The following is an 18,911-nucleotide window of genomic DNA, read 5'->3' as shown; positions in this document are numbered from 1 at the left end:
AAATAAACTGACGACGCTGTCCACTACGTCATAAATCACATGTTATCTTTCTGTTGAACTTGCACACATTATTTTACAGTTATGACCGCAATGCAGTTCTTTCTCGGATTTTTTTTATAAACCTTTACTTATAAATTTCGACATTTACAAACAATTGAAAATAATAATCAAAGTAAGTACAAAACAGTATAAAAACGGTACAAAACAGCGCCAGGGGGTTGTACATTCAAAGTAACTAAAATAGAATGCAAATTTATATATATATAATAAACAAAGCGCAAATAGCCATAGGCTCACTCAATCTCAGTAAATTACTTAATTTTGGAACACAGCATCATAATTTTCACAGCTTTTTGGTTGTAAAGGTAGAGAGTGTTTTAATGTAGAGTTTTAAATCTTTTTTAAAGGCACAAAAAAAAGGTCGGGTATTGAGAAACTTACATTTATGAATATAAAACTTAGCCAATAGCATAATGAGGTTGCAAAAGTAAAATTCCTTTTCAAATTTTTTTTCATACAGTGTAAAACCAAATATCACATCTTTAAAACAAAGCACACATTTGTCATGAATATTGTCCAGGATGAAGCGACAGATGCCTTCTTTCTCGGATTTCCTATTCAATACTGCCGCAAAATGACAGCAGTGTGACGTCATTTGGGATCGTAGAAGAAGAACAAATAATAGCAGAAGAAGAAGAAGAAGAGGCGGAAGTCGAGGCTTTTTCAGCTACGTGCAAAAAAGGCGATGCTAAGCTAGTTGGGGCAAACTAAAAAAACTCAACTCAACAACAACAACAAGAAGCAGGATGCCTGCACATTGTGCTGCATACGGTTGTAAAGTACGTCGTACGGCGGAATCGAAAAAACTGGGAATAACTTTTCATAGGTAAGAATAGTTGGTGGCTCTTTTTCGTCTTTAAGTCATGTTGAGAGCTTCAGGATTTGTGCTAACAAGCTAGCAGCTTCACAAGCATACAGACGATTAATAGCTGCTGCTAATAATATACCTTATAAACTGTCGTAGTATTAAAAGTACACGCGGCCGTAGTAGAGAAAACAATAAATAATATATGTACTATTTACATAATTGAAAAGTTTGTAAGAAATATTTTTGTTAAAGCCGACCGGATTTGCTAATAAAACTAATGTTATTTAATATTATTTGTCTCGCGAGACTTTAAATAGGAGCTATCATTTTCTTATAGGCAGATACTACATTATTTTTGTCACTACATTTTAAAGTCACTTTTTGCACCATTTTAAACTTATCACACCGATAATATTGTAGGTGTATTTTGGTTGTGAACCCCGCCTTCCGCCCATTTGCAGCTGGGATAGGACCCCCCCAAAGGGGACAAGCGGTACAAAATGGATGGATGGATGATTTAATTTCTTAATACAACGATTTTCAATCCATGTAGAGGTGGTATACTTTTAAATGTATTTTTATAGGGTATCTTCAAATATCATTTGAGTATGTCATTTTCCCAATGCATGTACTTGTGTTAGGCATACTTGCCAACCTTGAGACCTCCGATTTCGGGGGGTGGGGGGCGTGGTCGTGGGTGGGGCGAGGTGTGGGTGGGGGCGTGGTTAAAAGGGTAGGAGTATATTGACAGCTAGAATTCACCAAGTCAAGTATTTGATACACACATATATATATATATATTATCTACATCCTGAAAATATGCAAACAAAACTGTGTTTAGATAATTCAAACTTGCATGAATATAACATAACTTGGCTTCTGAGAGCTTCAAAATGTAATGAAGAAAATGCTAAAGTTGTTGATAAACAAGCAATTATTTTAATAATTAAATATGGTCATTTTAAATGAATTATTATGATAATTTAAATTAATTATTTCAAATATGTTTATTTTAATGTATAATTCTATGGCTGGATGTAATAAGGAGTCAGAAAAAATACAAATAAAAATACAATTAATTTTGATGTTTTTAGCAAAATATAGTAAAAATTTATTTAGTTTTTTTTTTTTTTTTAAATTAATAAATACATTTATTTTTAGGTAAGATAAACATAATAATACAATGTATCTCTAGTCTGGATGATTTAGTTCTTGTCACCCTGTTGTCCTCCTGTTGTGAAAAAAGGCTATCCTCACTCAGGTCCACATGGAGCTGGAGGGGGCGTGGCCTTCAGCTCCGGCTGAAAATCGGGAGATTTTCGGGAGAATATTTGTCCCGGGAGGTTTTCGGGTGATGCGCTGAATTTCGGGAGTCTCCCGGAAAATCCGGGAGGGTTGGCAAGTATGGTGTTAGGTCATGTAAATATTGTAGTAGAAGGCTAATGAAAGTGTGCATTTTGATGGTTTTAAACTTGCACAAACAAATAAGATTTTAACACAAACAAATGACATAAAACATCAAATGTATTTCTATCTATATACATATATTCACCAAACTCTGTCGAAAGGGATATTGATGTTAACTATGTACTACTAGGCGAGTCTGTTCAACTGCACTGTGTGTTGACTAACTACGGAAGCCTGTTCCTCAGATCTCAAACTTTAAGTTTAAAACAATAACATAGTTCATGTTTTGTGGAACATAATGGCACATTTCACCAACATCTGTATTATTGTTTTTTTGTTTGTTTGTTTTAACTTGTGGCAATCCTAAATCCCGGGCCTTATGTATCCAGATGACCTTTTATGTTCTTCCTCCCAATATAACAAACGTGTCTAATGTTGTGTACAGTCATGTAAGTGATATCAAATAGTCTCAAGTGCTGTTGGAGTCAGACATTTTACAAGTAATTCATACAAAGTGTTTTTCTATGGAGCACTCACAGTATTTATAAATACTGGGTTTACATGCAGTTCTTAAGTACTGCTTTCAAATTAATTACATTATATTTAACAATGTTATACTTATCAATTTAAATACATTTGGTCTCCAGGATATTAGCTAATTAGATTGTTTATCCATAGTTTCTTTATAGATAATATTTTACAGACTTCCTTTTTCTAATTGTTGTACTCTCTGTAGGTTTCAGTACTACAGAGGGGCTAAAAATAAGAAAATATTTTTTATGATTTATTTTTCAACTTCCGTCCCGCACTGTGCGATTCAAGAACTCCTTCATTCCACACTCCATCCAGCTGTATAATCACTCGCCATACAGCAATAGATGACATTTGCCTATTACCTGACACCTGACATGTTAGCTACTTCTCTTTGTTTATAATGTCTATTTTCTATTTCCTGCTGCATCTACTCTCTATTTTATGCTGCTGCTGTCACATATACTGTATATACTGTAATATTGTACATGTGTTGTATATATTGTATACCGGTATATGTTATAGACATAATATAATATATCTGTATATATATTATTCTGTACACATATTATGTATATATTCGTATATATGTTAGATTTTTTGTCGCTATATTAGTCTATTTATACCTGCATTGTCCTTTCCATCCTTACACTTTCCATCATTGTAACTGAGCTACTGTGTTGAACAATTTCCCTTGTGGATCATTAAAGTTTGTCTAAGTCTAAAATAGGTCGTGTACAAATGAATTGAATTTTGTCTACTTGTCATACTCTTTGTAGGTTTCCCAAAGACGATGACGTAAGAAGGAGGTGGGAAGTGGCTGTGAGGAGAAAGAGTTTTGCTGCTAAAGAGCAGACCGTGTTGTGCAGCAAACATTTTAATCCAGAAGACTTTGACAAGACTGGAGGGTTATGTCGGATCAGACAAGGAGTTATTCCATCAGTGTTTAACTTCTCGCTGCTTTGTGAAACAGTAAGTCAACTTTTTTTGATTTGATTTTCATTACAACTTACCGTATTTTTCGGAGTATAAGTCGCACCGGAGTATAAGTCGCACCTGTCGAAAAAGCATAATAAAGAATGAAAAAAAAAATACATATATAAAAACATATATAAGTCGCATTTTTGGGGGAAATGTATTTGATAAAACCCAACACCAAGAATTGACATTTGAAAGGCAATTTAAAATAAATAAAGAATAGTGAACAACAGGCTGAATAAGTGTACGTTATATGAGGCATAAATAACCAACTGAGAACATGCCTGGTATGTTAACGTAACATATTATGGTAAGAGTCATTCAAATAACTATAACATATAGAACATGCTATATGTTTACCAAACAATCTGTCACTCCTAATCGCTAAATCCCATGAAATCTTATACGTCTAGTCTCTTACGTGAATGAGCTAAATAATATTATTTGATATTTTACGGTAATGTGTTAATAATTTCACACATAAGTCGCTCCAGAGTATAAGTCGCACCCCTGGCCAAACTATGAAAAAAACTGCGACTTATAGTCCAAAAAATACGGTACACTTTTTATGCTACTTTCAAGTAGGGCTGGCAAAAAATTACACAATTAATTTATAATTAATTCATCCTTACTCCTCATTGTTCTGATTACTTTTTTTTTTAGAAAATCAATAAATGTCAGGCGATGCAGTTTGGGCATCTACTTAGGAGTTTAATTGTTCTGGGACATAGAGCTCATAACTCAAATTGAAATAAATTGAAATGACCATTTTTTAACATGTTATATGCTTTTAAAAAATAAATATGAACTTGTAGTTAAGGAATATTACACCTAAAACAATAAAATAATAATAATAGATTTTATTTGTAAAAAGCATTTTACATTGAGGAAACAACCTCAAAGTGCTACAGTGTATTAAAAAAATAAAAAGATAATGAAAAATAAATAAAAATAAAAACTAGAACAGCCAAATAGCTAGAACTAGTATGCATATATCTTAGGCTTTTTTAAAAAAGAAGGGTTTTTAAGCCTTTTTTAAAAGCATCCACAGTCTGCGGTGCCCTCAGGTGGTCAGGGAGAGCGTTCCACAGACTGGGAGACATATAGACAGGCGACAGATGCAATACCATTGTTATTTCATATGTATCATATCTATCTGGGAAACTCAGAATCATTTTTAACTTTGCATATGCTGTTGATTCATATAATGATTTAAATACCGATTTATATAATGATTTATTATTAACAGCTGTTTTTACACAACAAAAGAGCGAAACCATTCTTGTCTGGGCATGTCCCCTCTTTTTAGAGGATAAATAATTTGGGTTTTGGCACCTAGCACTCGGCCTACATCTGACTAATCTAGCATGAACTGATGAAGTCTGCTCTTGTAAGGAGTGAAACATCTAAAACAGACTGAACAATCCAGCTGTGATCCATTGAATGTACTGAGAATAACACACTCAAGTATTGCAGTTTAATGAAGTAATGTAATAATAATATGCAACATTTAGCTTGGTGAGTGGACTTCTACAGTATGGCGTGTTTATAACCTTTTATCTACTCATTCTGCTTCAGAAGTAGTGCTACGCTCGTAGTGTTACGCTAAATCGGGTGTCAAACTAGACCTGGGCCAGATCTGGCTCGCCATATCTTTTTTCTTTTCATCTTGGCAAAAAAAAAAAAAAACGTATTCATGCAATTGCATATCTTTTCAACTTTAATAGTATCTAATTATGCAACAATATATTTCAAGCATTTATATAATAAATATCTGCTTTTTACCATGACTTATTATCTCAAAGCAAATTATACATCAATATGTTAGTAAAAAAAAATACAATAATCAACTGCATAGGCAATGGTGTAATAAAATAAAGCGACAATATTCAGAAACGTAATCTAATTGTGTTCTTCTCTGAGTCTGATGAGCTCATTTAAACCAAATTTAAGGACTTTAATTGAAAATAAATATTGAAATATTCTATTTCATTGTGACCCTCAATGTCAACACCAAGTTTCACAACCTTAACTGCACGCACACATCATGTTTTTGAAGATTTCTTTCTTTAATTTAATGACTGTCATCAACTTCTTTCTTCACACACATTCTTAAAAAAACAGTTTTGTCTCGCTAGCTATAACCTAACGCTCGCGAGTAAGACACTGAATGTTTTGGTTGGATCTTAATGGGTTCACTAGCAGCCAAATAGTGGTGAGAAGGCGTATAACCTGAATATTTGCTGGTAATCTAAACCATAGTAATTAGCTGAGAGACATCCAGTATCGTTAAAAAAAAATTAGCTGGTGTATATGTATTCCGATGTTACTTTACTATTTATGGTTATTATATTCTTTGTTTTAAGACATTTTAATAAACATTTTTAAGAATTAAAAAAAATAGTCATCGTACACTTGTCTTGCTGAACCCCTACAGACAAAAGCAGAAAGACAGTTATTAGTTTTTTCTGTTAATAAAGCCTACATGAACTCCATGGTGTTCAGGGATGAATAGTCTCTCCTATTGCTATTGTACTATTTTTTCAGCTATAGTTACATTAATCATTAGTAATGCAGCAGCCTAGTTTTGAATGGCAGGGTCCCTGCTATCACATGTTAATAAAAATATAACATCTACATAATAATAATCAAAGACAGGCTTCCCAAATGCTGTAATAAATTAAGCATGATGAGTTGACTTGAAACTGTTTAATGTTGCACTTTTTATATGTAGAAGAAAAGTTTTGTCATTTTATTTAATCTGAGCAACAACTTGAGGCAGTTTAATGTTGATTAACGTGGGCAGAATTATTATAGTGTTCCCAATGTTAAAAGGATTGTTTACAAATTTGGTAAATAAATAACCAAAAAAATGTATATTTTGTTGTTTTCTTACTGTACCGAAAATGAACCGAACCGTGACCTCCAAACCGAGGTACGTACCGAACCAACATTTTTGTGTACCGTTACACCCCTAGTTACTGTGTGTAAAAACCTGCACTGCAACCATATAAGTTCCCTAATGTGGGATGAATAAAAGTCTAATCCATCTAAAATGTTTAATCGCTTAACAGCACTACTGGTACTTTGAAAGAGAACTGCTTATGTTAGACAAGAACACATTCTTTTGTTTTTTTTATGCATTCTAACTTGTAAATGAACGCAAGCAAACGTCAGCTAACAATGGAGCCTATGGGAGCTGCTCTATTCTGCCTATAAAGCGCTTTAAAAAACATCCAAACAACAGCTGATCAAACAAAACAGAAGTCGTCGTCATGGACCCACTAGCTGCAGAAACTAGCTCTCCAATCAGCTAAACAGACTCAATAACTCCCATGGTGACGACTGGATGAATCTACTGAGTCATTTGTGAAACTGGAATAGTACAAAAAGATTGCCATATAAGTTAATAATAATAATAATAATACCAATAATAATACTAACACAGACACTCGTATACTTGTTAACATATTCACCAATGCTAACGAAGCACGTACAAATATGCATGACAACACTCTTACAGACATTCCACATGGGACGGTTTAGTAAGTAAGAGTTGTTTTAGTTATATTGTAAAACTTACAAACATTGCTTGGAGTGATAAATGAAGAATCCATACGAGTAGAGATGCTACGGGCGATTACAAGACAGAACGACACTTCTACTTCCGGTTCAAAAGTCTAAACAGTAGGAAACACTTGTCGGCATTCACCAAACTGCACCTGCACTGAGCAATCTTGTCTGAAAGATGGTGCCATAACACAAACAATAACACGCCATTTAAGTGTCTTTGCATATGTTAAATGAAAACAATTTGCTTAACCGCCGTTAGCAAAGAAAAATCCTTCAATTAGCCGCACCATTTTATAACCCACAGGGTTCAAAGCGTTTGAAAAAAGGCTTTTAGTCCGGAATTTACGGTACAAACTACGAACACAATAAAACAAACACTTACTGTACAATATCTGCTCTCACTGGGATGCCGACTGATGGGATGTGGATATCTTCCCATCTAGATGAAGCATTAAACGTTATGTTCATGCAGGTAAAACAAAAAAACAAAGCGTATTTTCATGTCATCTCAGGGTCTAAGTTGAATGTCAAAGTGGACCAACTCCTCAGTTTATGGCCACCACCTTCTAGCATACAAGTGAGAGGCATTATTTATAGTCTAGCACATGGGCGTCAAACTATGGCCCGCGGGCCAAATTTGGCCCGCCGTGTAATTTCACTTGGCCCTTGAGGCGATATCAAATTAACACGAGAGCTGGCCCGCCGATTATATACAGCGGCGGTGCCGCGGTAACACCGCATTCACCGCTAATACTCATACTTGCCAACCCTCCCGGGGGAGTCCCAAATTTCAGTGCCCCTCCCGAAAATCGTCACGTCCGCTTTTCATCCAGTCCAACGAGTGCTGGCCCAGTCACAAGATATGTGCGGCTTCTGCACGCACATAAGTGAATGCAATGCATACTTGATCAACAGCGATACAGGTTACACTGAGGGTGGCTGTATAAACAACTTTAACACTGTTAGAAATATACGCCACACTGTGCACCCACACCAAACAAGAATGACAAACACATTTTGGGAGAACATCCGCACCGTAACACAACATAAACATAACAGAACAAATACCCAGAATCCTTTGCAGCACTAACTCTTCCGGGACGCAACAAGGTGTGTGTGTGTGTGGGGGGGGGGGGTGTATTTTGTAGCGTCCCCTCAGCTCAAAGCCTGAGCCCTGATATTAATGAACTAGCATCCAAGAAAAGATGCCAGGTATCTGGCTTGGGCACATCAGATTAGATCAGTGTGTTGCAAACTGAGCAGTTTAAAGTCCTGAATGGTTGGTTTATTCATTGTTATTTTATTTTCAAATTTATTAGCCTGTGGAAAAAGTTAATGTTGATATTTACCTCAGAAGGCTGCAAATAGAAAAGAGGCATTCAATTTGTATTTAAATTGTATTTGATATGCCATTGATATTTTTTAATTATTATTATTATTATTATTTGAAACTCAATTTTGCACGTCACTATAAAGTTGTATAAGCCTTTACTGCCGTGTTACAGAAACCGTTTGAAAACAATTAAGGTATATAAATAAACATTTACAAAATCAAAAAACAAACAAAAAAAAAAAAGTTATATAAGCCTTGCTTGTTCAATATTCAATGCAAAACTTGTTTGGATCCCTATTAAAAGGTTAATTTGTTCAACCTTGGCCCGCGGCTTTTTTCAGTTTTAAATTTTGTCCCACTCTGTATTTGAGTTTGACACCCCTGGTCTAGCACAATGTTTTACCGACTCAGAGACGATGTGGCAGCTCACTGGCTCTGTATGTCAATAGCTGCATAGGCTAGTTACCTTTCTGTGATCAAGGTGCCGCTAAAAGTAGTTCCTCGGCGGTATAATAACAATATCGCAAATACTTGGTTAATATTCAGGTCACGAAATGTAAATGGAGTATTATTGTCGATTACTCCCATCCACTTCATTATTAACCACCTTTTACATGCCTTATTTTACGGATTTGAATACGTAAAAAAAGAAACATTTGTTCATGTCTCTCATAGGGATTGTGAGTAATAGACAAAATTCGCCAAAAAGTGTATTTCCCCTTTAAAGATTGTCAGGTTCAAACACTGATGACATCTATTAAACAAGACAAGAAGCAAATAATCAAACAAGAGACAGAATTACATTTGGACTCAATTTTGAGGAGAGACGCGGCAACTGTACTCTGTACAGTCTTGCACCACGCTCTGACGAAAAAGGTTTACGTCTCCTCCTTTATTTGGACACTCCCTGTTTACACAACAACATTTGCTTCCAAAGGAATGGGGGGTATGTAAACAGCTCTTGTTTTTGGTCACATTGAAAACAAAAGAAGAAGATGCCTCGGGCTTGGGTTAGTCCTGGATTCAGCTTGGGCAGGTCTTCGATGACAATAGATAACCCCTCCCGTCTCATCCCATCGTACACAATGGAATTTTCCAAGCCTTTGCTTGGTGCAACAAAGACAGCCTCTTGTCTGTTCATTGGGAACTCAGAATGGAAAGTTTTTTGATAATTTAAATACAAATTTTCTGACAAAGATAAACGTCTGTGACCCAATGCACGCTTTTTTGTGGTTGTATGTTAATAATATTTAAATGCCCTTTGTATGTCAATCATGTGTAAGTGTCTGAAAGTAGTTTTTCATATGAATTATTCATGCTGTGCGATGCTATAGTCTCTGTATTTATTTTATACACCTAAGATCAATCTAAATATGTATTTTTTTCTTTAGTCTAAAGGGAAAAGGGTCGCAACAATCTCAAGGAAACCCAAGGAGTGTCTACCATTACTAGTGTGTACCACTGAAAAGGTATTTTAGTCTTATATAATATTTGATGTTCAAAATGCAAACACTTCTTATTGTGTTTGTACTCTTGTCTGTGGAAAATCTACAAAGTATCACTTTGGTGTAGACTTACAGTATGTATCATTCTTGTTTGGTCACGCCTGAGTGAGTGAATATTGAATGAGCAAGTAGTGAGTGAGTTAGTGAGAACTAGTTTGATTTAGAATGGAGAATTGTCACTCCTGAGTGAGTCAGTGAATGAGCAAGTGAGTGATCTAGTAAATGAGTAGGGATGATGTTTGATAAGAAATTATCGAGTTCGAGCCCATTATCGAATCCTCTTATCGAACCGATTCCTTATCGAATCCAGATAGGTTGTTGTATATGGAAAAAAACACAATATTTGGTTTAAAAAGCTCACTTTTATTTTGTAAGAAAAAATAAATAAATAAATATTGACTGTTGTTACCCCCCTAAAAAATATATATATATTGACTGTTGTATGGTATTTTTTTTTTTTTGTCATAAAAAATACAATCATGTGTGCTTACGGACTGTATCCCTGCAGACTGTATTGATGTATATTGATATATAATGTAGGAACCAGAATATTAATAACAGAAAGAAACAACCCTTTTGTGCGAATTAGTGTGAATGAGTGTAAATGGGAGAGGGAGGTTTTTTGGGTTGGTGCACTAATTGTAAGTGTATCTTGTGTTTTTTATGTTGATTTAATTAAAAAAAAAATTCAATCAATTTTAATTTAAATTTAAAAAATATATATATATTTTTTTATTTGTTTTATTTCTTGTGCGGCCCGGTACCAATCGATCCACGGACCGGTACCGGTGGTTGGGGACCACTGGTGTAGGCTACAAGATAACGTTAACGTTATCAGACACATACAAAAATGACTGAGCTGCGTCATTTCCTGGGACGTGCCATAGGGCATTTCCTGTGGGATTCGAATAAAGAACCAACTCTTTTTCTTTACTATAGTGGCCTCGATAACGGGAACCGGTTCTCAAAAAGGGATTCGAGTCCATGGAATCGGTTCTTTTCTTATCGAACAACCGGGAGAACCGGTTTCGAACATCATCCCTATAAATGAGTGAGTGATTGAACGAGAGTGAGCGAGCAATGCAGTGAAATTGATTTTTATTCTCGGGGTGAAAATTCGATGAATTGATTCTTGATTTAAATTGATTCTTACAATATAGTATTCTTTTGTAAAAAAAAATACATATACAGTATATTACAATACATCACTGTGGTATGAATAAATAAAGATGTATCTTTTATTTATGTTCCTCAGCCTAAAGCCAAAAGGAGCACAATTACATCAAAGAAGGCCGAGGAGAGTCTTCTATTAAATATTTCTCAGCGTGTTATTGAAAATGAACATCAGTCTAATGTTGACCTTGTGAGTATTTGAACTTGATGATGTCAACAAGGTGAAAGTGTTAATTACTGAATGGCATATGTGGACTATTAAATTACACATTTGTCATATTTTCCTGAAGCAGGAGCACAACTATTCGTTGCCCAGTTGCCCGTCTGCTCTGAAGGTGAGATTCATTAAAACGGCAGCTCGGGTGGTAACGCTGGAGAAGGAGAAGAGAAATGCACAAGTTCGAGAAAGGAGAGCAAAGGCCACCATCAACGCTCTCCTGCTCGTTCTGACCGAGAAGAAGCTGCTGAACGAGGAACTGTGTGACAAGCTGCAAATATATTTGGGTAAGAAGAAAATATTGTGTATAATGTGATTAATGTTTCGCACCGCCGACTCTTTGTCAAATTTACGTTCAGATCTTCCTTTGGAGCTTTTTAAAAAGAGGAAACAAAACGAGTATTCAGCAGAAGAGAGAGAGTTTGCCAACAATTTACACCTTCATGGTCGTAAAGCCTACAAGTTCTTCAGAGACACTCTGAATCTTCCTCTCCCTCACCCGCGATCACTTCAAAGGTAATATTCATGTTTTATTCTTGGCTTGTAAGAAAATAAACATTTGCAAATGTTACTTATACTCAGAGATGGGTAGTAACTAGGGGTGTAACGGTACACAACAATTTTGGTTCTGTACTACCTCGGTTTAGAGGTCACGGTTCGGTTCAATTTCGGTACAGTAAGAAAACAACAAAATATACATTTTTTGGTTATTTATTTACCAAATTTGTAAACAATGGCTTTATCCTTTTAACATTGGGAACACTATAATAATTCTGCCCACGTTAATCAACATTAAACTGCCTCAAGTTGTTGCTCGGATTAAATACAATGACAAAACTTTTCTTCTACATATAAAAAGTGCAACATTAAACAGTTTCAAGTCAACTCATCATGCTTAATTTATTACAGCATTTGGGAAGCCTGTGGTTGGTTTTTATTATGTAAATGTTATATTTTTATCATCATGTGATAGCAGGGACCCTGCCATTCCAAAACTAGGATGCCGCATTACTAATGATTAATGTAACTATAGCTGAAAAAATGGTACAATAGCAATAGGAGAGACTATTCATCCCTGAACACCATGGAGTTCATGTAGGCTTAATGATGCAGTTACCGTATTTTCCGCACTATAAGCCGCCCCGGGTTATTAGCCGCACCTTCAATGAATGGCATATTTCAAAACTTTGTCCACCTATAAGCCTCCCCGGGTTATAAGCCGTGCCTACGCTGCGCTAAAGGGAATGTCAAAAAAACAGTCAGATAGGTCAGTCAAACTTTAATAATATATTACAAACCAGCGTTCTAACAACTCTGTTCACCCCCAAAATGTAATGTGCAAATGTGCAATCACAAAAATAGTAACACTCAAATTAGTGCAGAGCATCAATAACTCAACGTTGCTCGAACGTTAATGTCACACAACACACAAAATAAACATTTAAAGCCCACTTTCTGAAGTTATTCCTCATCCATAAATCCCTCAAATTCTTCTTCAGTGTCTGAATTAAAAAGTTGGGCGAATACGGCATCCAAAATGGACGGCTCCGTCTCGTCGAAGTCATCAGAGTCAATGTTGCTGTTGTTGTCCAGCAGTTCCGTGAATCCTGCCTTCCGGAAAGCTCGGACCACAGTTGAGACCGATATATCCGCCCAGGCATTTACGATCCTCTGGCAGATGTTGGCGTATGTCGTCCGGCGCTGTCTCCCTGTCTTAGTGGCGCAGGTCATCTTGTTGCTTCCTCTACCTACGCACCATTGATTCATTTATGTTAAATTCTCTTGCTGCTGCTCTATTTCCGTGTTCTACTGCGTGACTTATTGCCTTGAGTTTGAATTCTGCGTTGTACGCGTGTCTCTTAATAGAAGCCATTTGTGGTCTTTACAGATGTAAACACACAAATTAAATGAAACGTAATATCCGCGCGCTTCTTCTTCTACGGGGGCGGGTGGTTGCTTACAGTAGAAGAAGAAGCGCTTCCTCTTCTATGGGGGCGGGTGCTTACCTTGGCGGTTGCTTACCGTAGAAGAAGAAGCGCTTCCTCTTCTATGGGGAAAAAAGATGGCGGCTGTTTACCGGAGTTGCGAGACCTAAACTTTATGAAAATGAATATTAATATTAATCCATATATAAGGCGCACCGGGTTATAAGCCGCACGTCAGCTTTTGAGAAAATTTGTAGTTTTTAGGCGCGGCTTATAGTGCGGAAAATACGGTACATTATTATATCAACTATCAGAGGCAGAAACTCTTCATTTAACATAATGTCCTTTTTTGCTGCTTCAACACAGCTCAATCAACGCAGAAAAAGGTAAAGTGAAATAACAGACAGACAGGGCTTTGCTGTCCGTAACACACACACACGGCAAAATGAGCTAACGTTATGCTAAAAGCGAATTAGCCTTCACCTCAAGCCAGGACTGCGAGCGGGCTGAGCTGCCTTTTATATTTCTAGAAGGTCAACGGGCTCATAGTGATGTTACTAGTAGTTGACTGGGAGGTGTTTATTATAATTTAGGGAGAGTCCGCTGCCTGATGCTTACCTGCTAAACGCTAAGCACTGACTACATGCGCTCTGAATACGCACTGCTGATTGGCTGTTACCGCTCTGTTTGTAACCAATCAGGTGGTTGTGTGGGTGGGACAATGCTGGGTGCTGTGTAGAGTACTGACAGAGACAGAGGCAGAAGGAAGCGGAGGCGGCTACTTAATATATTTGTGTGGAAACTCGTTCGGTACACCTCCGAACCGAACCGAAACCCCCGTACCGAAACGGTTCAATACAAATACACGTACCGTTACACCCCTAGTAGTAACTCATTACTTGTAGGACGACTTTTAGCGGGAACCAAAAAAGGGAGCAAATCACCTCAATTCTTGCCTCCCTGCATTGACATGCTGTTCGTTTCAGGATTGATTCTTAAATTTTACAGTTTGTTTTTAACACTTGGAATGGACTGGCCCCAAAGTACATCACAGGCCTCAGCCAAATTTATGCTTCAGCTCAGGCGTTGAGGTCTGAGGGCCAGTTTCAACTCGTGGGGCCTAAAACACGGCTTAAGACTAGGGGAGACAGGTCCTCTGCGTCCTAAACTTTGGAATGTTCTGCTCCCTCATGTCAAAATGGCCCCCACTGTTGAATGTTTTAAGTGTTGTCTTAAAACCCACTTTTATTCTCTGGCTTTTAAATTGGCGTGAGTCTTGCGGTCACCATTGTTTACTACAAGTTTACAACCACTTCTACACACAGGAAGCTTTCTCTCTTGGGAAGATAGTCAGCAAGAGTTCTGGTTGCTTACACAGTAAAACACTTTCCCTTAGGGTTTTGGAAGAGAATTACAAGTCATGTGCCACCTGTGGAAGGATGCATATATGTTTAAGAGTTCTTTCTTTTTACATAGCCATGTTTAGATCATTGGTACTTTTCCTTTGTGTATTCTACCAGTCTCTCTTTGTCTTCAGATTGTCTGTTTGGTGTCTTAAACCATCAGGAATGTGAAATACAACACCCACTGGTTTCAAATCAGTGATGCGAGGGGGAGATGGGGGTTTTCTTTGCGTGAGAAGAAGTTGTTTTTTCCCTTGGAATGCCAGATCATCCAGAGTAGCCGATATGAATGTATTGGTTAAGTTGAACTCCTAAAGCTTTAGTAAAACTTGAAAATATTCCAATTCTGTCTTGATGGTCCTTCTTACTCGGCATATATGTCATCGAAAGAACTTGGGATTGACCAGTAACTTAGATTCCCTTGGAGGAAGAACTGGTCTGACGCAACACAACCCAGTGGAATAGCTTTGAAGGAAACAATAAGCCGACAGAGTACCGCAAACTATGTGACGCAAGAGTATCCCAAGGCTTAACTTCCTTTGCAAAGGAAATCAAGTTTGCTCTTTTTGCTTCAGACTTTGTCACTCTTGAAATCTGCTGTGTTGTGATCTTGTTCGTACGCTCTTACTTTAGTTTTTGAAATGAAACAAGTTTTTTGAAGCAATTGTGATCAACTTTAACCTTCTTTTTTTTTTTTAAAGGTGGCTCCCTTGTTCGGAGAATCCTGAGGAAGCCGTCCTGTGATGCGTGCCAGGGAAACCTTGTTTCTGCTCTATAAAAATCATCGTTCACAAGCGCTACCACCTGAAGAAAATGGCCTGAAAAAAAACTATCGGGTTACTGGTTTTTTTATTGGTGACGTTTATGTGCTGAGAGCTGCTCAGTGGGCCATTTGCTGTAATCCTGGATGAAGACCACAAGAGTCTGTGGGTACACATTTTGTCCAAGAAGGACGACATTGCCACAACGACAAAAGTTTGTTGTACAAATGTATATATTTTAAAAAAAACCTCTCTTGATTGCTTTCAATGTGTATGTTTTCTTACAAATAAAGCTGCATTACATGTTTTACATTTACATTCTTAAATTTCCAAGGGGCAAGTACAAAGAAATCACACATAACCATTGGCGTTGTTTGGCCTAAAATATTCTTAAGCCCCCGTAATTAATTTAGTGTGATTTATTTTTTATTTTTTTAACAAACAATTGCCTACAAATTTACCGGTAATATAACTATGCAGGAATGTGAGTTCAAACAAATAATAATATAACCTGTCATTATTCACTAGGAATCTAAATCAGGGGTCCCCAACCTTTTTTGCACCAGGGACCGGTTTAATGTACGGTAGGCATTATTATCACGTGTGGCGGATAAATACATGTATAGCAAAAAAGTGCATGAAAAATGAATACATGAAAAAACTCACCATAACGTTGAATTGGTGGGAGCCCCTTGCCTTTTGCCTTTTGCCTTTGCAAAACAAATCTCTCCATAGACTTTGGTTTTGTACTCATTTTTGCTAGTCGTAGGCTTTTTTTTTGGCTTTAGTATCTGATGGGTTATAGGTGATACATCACATTCAAAGACAAGAGCATGGATGTATAATAAAGCTACAAATACTTGCCATTAGTTACAATAGATTCCTGTCTATTTCCATTCTAAAAGTTATGTATTGATATTTTGTGCAATATTTCATACGTAAATACACGGTTAGCTTTTTTTGCTCCAATTTTCTATGCGTAAATATATGTGTTATTGCTAACTACTTGTGTAATAGGAATGTGTGAAATCATAACAGCACTTTACCTTATGTGGAGGAGGCATATGTGATTAAGAGTTCTTTCTTTTTACATAGCCATGTTTAGAGTATCTAGTACTTTTCCTTCGTGTATTCTATCAGTCTCTCTTTGTCTGAAGATGTCTGTGTAGTGTTTTAGGCATTAGAATGTGAGAAAGATGCATCCCCCTCCTTATCAGTGTTGGGGAAGGGGGAGGCATTCCTTTCTGAGGGGGGGGGGGCTGTTTTCCTATTCAAGAAGTAGGCTCTTTCCGTTTAAATGTTCGATTAACTACTGTAGCCAATATGGTCTCCCAAAGATTTGGTATAAATTTAAAATATTCCAATTCTGTCTTGATGGTCCTTCTTACTCAGCATATATGTCATCGAAAGAACTTGGGACTGACCAGTGACTTAGATTCCCTTGGAGGAAGAAGTGGTCTGACGCAACACTTACTAGGCCAAAGGAGGTGTGTATTTTCTTCCTTCAGCACAATTATTTTATGCAACAATTTAGCACTTCTCCATCTTTTAACTACTATGGTCACTTTGTTCCTGATCTGCCCTGATCTTCGGTCATCAACTTGCCACGGACTGCAGATGGAGCCTAGCTTTTGGCTACGATTTGACACCTTTACGTGTGTATTAATGTGCATTGTCCCATGTAAGAAATATGTAACAAATCTAGCAAATGGCGACTTCCTATCAGGAGTTGTATAATACATCTATGCATACTTGCCAACCTTGAGACCTCCGATTTCGGGAGGTGGGGGGTGGGGGGCGTGGTCGGGGTGGGGCGGGGGCGTGGCTAAGAGGGGAGGAGTATATTTACAGCTAGAATTCACCAAGTCAAGCGATTGTAGCTGAGATAGGCTCCAGCGCCCCCCGCGACCCCGAAGGGAATAAGCGGTAGAAAATGGATGGATGGATGGAAGTATTTCATATATATACATATATTATATATATCTATATCAAGAGGGACAGAGACAGCGCACAGTGCATGTGGATCACATGTTACCATGGCGAGAAAACATGGAGAGACTGCCAGTTATCTAGTCTCCACCAGTTGCAAAAAATGTGCAATCAGTACAACTGCTGTTTTAGTTCCATCACCAGGACCATCAGTGAGTCAGACACAAACTAGTCATCATTGAACCAGATTCAAGGGCTGCTGAGTTGCCATCATCACAACCCAGATCACCCACAACAAAAACCCCACCAGTGATCCGCAGGTACCCAGAAAGGTTTCGAGTACCACCAAAAAAACTGAATCTCTGAAGACAGTATAAAAATCTGTGTTAAAGATGTACAAATACTGTTTGTATAATAAGCATGTTATTGTTTACAAATGAGGGTTAAGAGTTCAGTACTAAAAAAAAGAAAAAAAGAATGTGGCTAAAGTACAGTTTTTTAATTGAGCTGCTGCATTTTTTGGTTGGGTTGTTTGGGTGATCTATGTTTGTCTATTGCCATCTACTGGTGAATGTTGGTTATAGCGTACTGGGGTTACTTTTTGGTTGGCCAACGATTTACGTGGTGTTGCGCACCTGACGTCAAGTGTGTGAGTCTGTTCTGAAGTCTACAGTAAAGAGACGTACTTCATCACCTCGCCTGTTTATTGCCTCCAACTCAATATATTACAACAACATTGCTCCATGCAGACCCTCCAGGTCCTCATGGAGCTGGAGGGGGCGTGGCCTCCAGGTCCGCCTGAATTTCGGGAGATTTTCGGGAGAAAATTTGTCCCGGGAGGTTTTCGGGAGAGGCGCTGAATTTCGGGAGTCTCCCGGAAAATCCGGGAGGGTTGGCAAGTATGCATCTATGAACAAGCTAATTGGTGTGTCTGCTGGGACTGATGAAAGTTAAGGAGAAAATGTGGTCGTTTATAAATTATTTAATGTTTATGTGCAGCCCGGTAGCAAATGCGTCATGGACCATTGTACTTTCAAGTACAACAATGAGTAGATGAGTGTTATGTGTGTGTATATGTGTAAATAAATGAACACTGCAATTCAAGTATTTCTTTTATTTATATATATAATAAAATAAATATATATATATATATATATAGCTAGAATTCACTGAATGTCAAGTATTTCATACATATATATATGTATATATATATGTATATGAAATACTCGAGTTGGTGAATTCTAGCTGTAAATATACTCCTCCCCTCGTAACCACGCCCCCCGCCCCACCCCAGACCACGCCCCCAGC

The 18,911-nt window shown here is 37.3% G+C and overlaps 1 protein-coding gene across 4 annotated transcripts; it reads left to right on the top strand.

Moving 5' to 3' along the window:
- The first annotated feature begins 665 nt into the window (after positions 1-665).
- Positions 666-15,982, top strand: LOC133619633 (THAP domain-containing protein 2-like). Of its 4 annotated transcripts, none has more exons than XM_061980778.2 (7): positions 666-886; positions 3,586-3,778; positions 10,082-10,159; positions 11,451-11,558; positions 11,662-11,872; positions 11,945-12,101; positions 15,615-15,982. In XM_061980778.2, the coding sequence occupies exons 1-7, from the start codon at positions 807-809 to the stop codon at positions 15,655-15,657; spliced, it is 870 nt and encodes a 289-aa protein (XP_061836762.2). In that variant the 5' UTR covers positions 666-806; the 3' UTR covers positions 15,658-15,982. The 4 variants fall into 4 exon arrangements, with proteins under 4 accessions (XP_061836762.2, XP_061836764.2, XP_061836763.2 ...); XM_061980777.2 differs by having other exon boundaries at positions 667-886; positions 11,659-11,872; XM_061980780.2 differs by lacking the exon at positions 10,082-10,159.
- The last annotated feature ends 2,929 nt before the right edge of the window (positions 15,983-18,911 follow it).

Source organism: Nerophis lumbriciformis, linkage group LG20, assembly GCF_033978685.3.
Source record: "Nerophis lumbriciformis linkage group LG20, RoL_Nlum_v2.1, whole genome shotgun sequence".
NCBI classification, from domain to species: domain Eukaryota; kingdom Metazoa; phylum Chordata; class Actinopteri; order Syngnathiformes; family Syngnathidae; genus Nerophis; species Nerophis lumbriciformis.
Note: the sequence above shows the minus strand (reverse complement) of the source record. Positions and strands in the feature narration are given on the sequence as shown.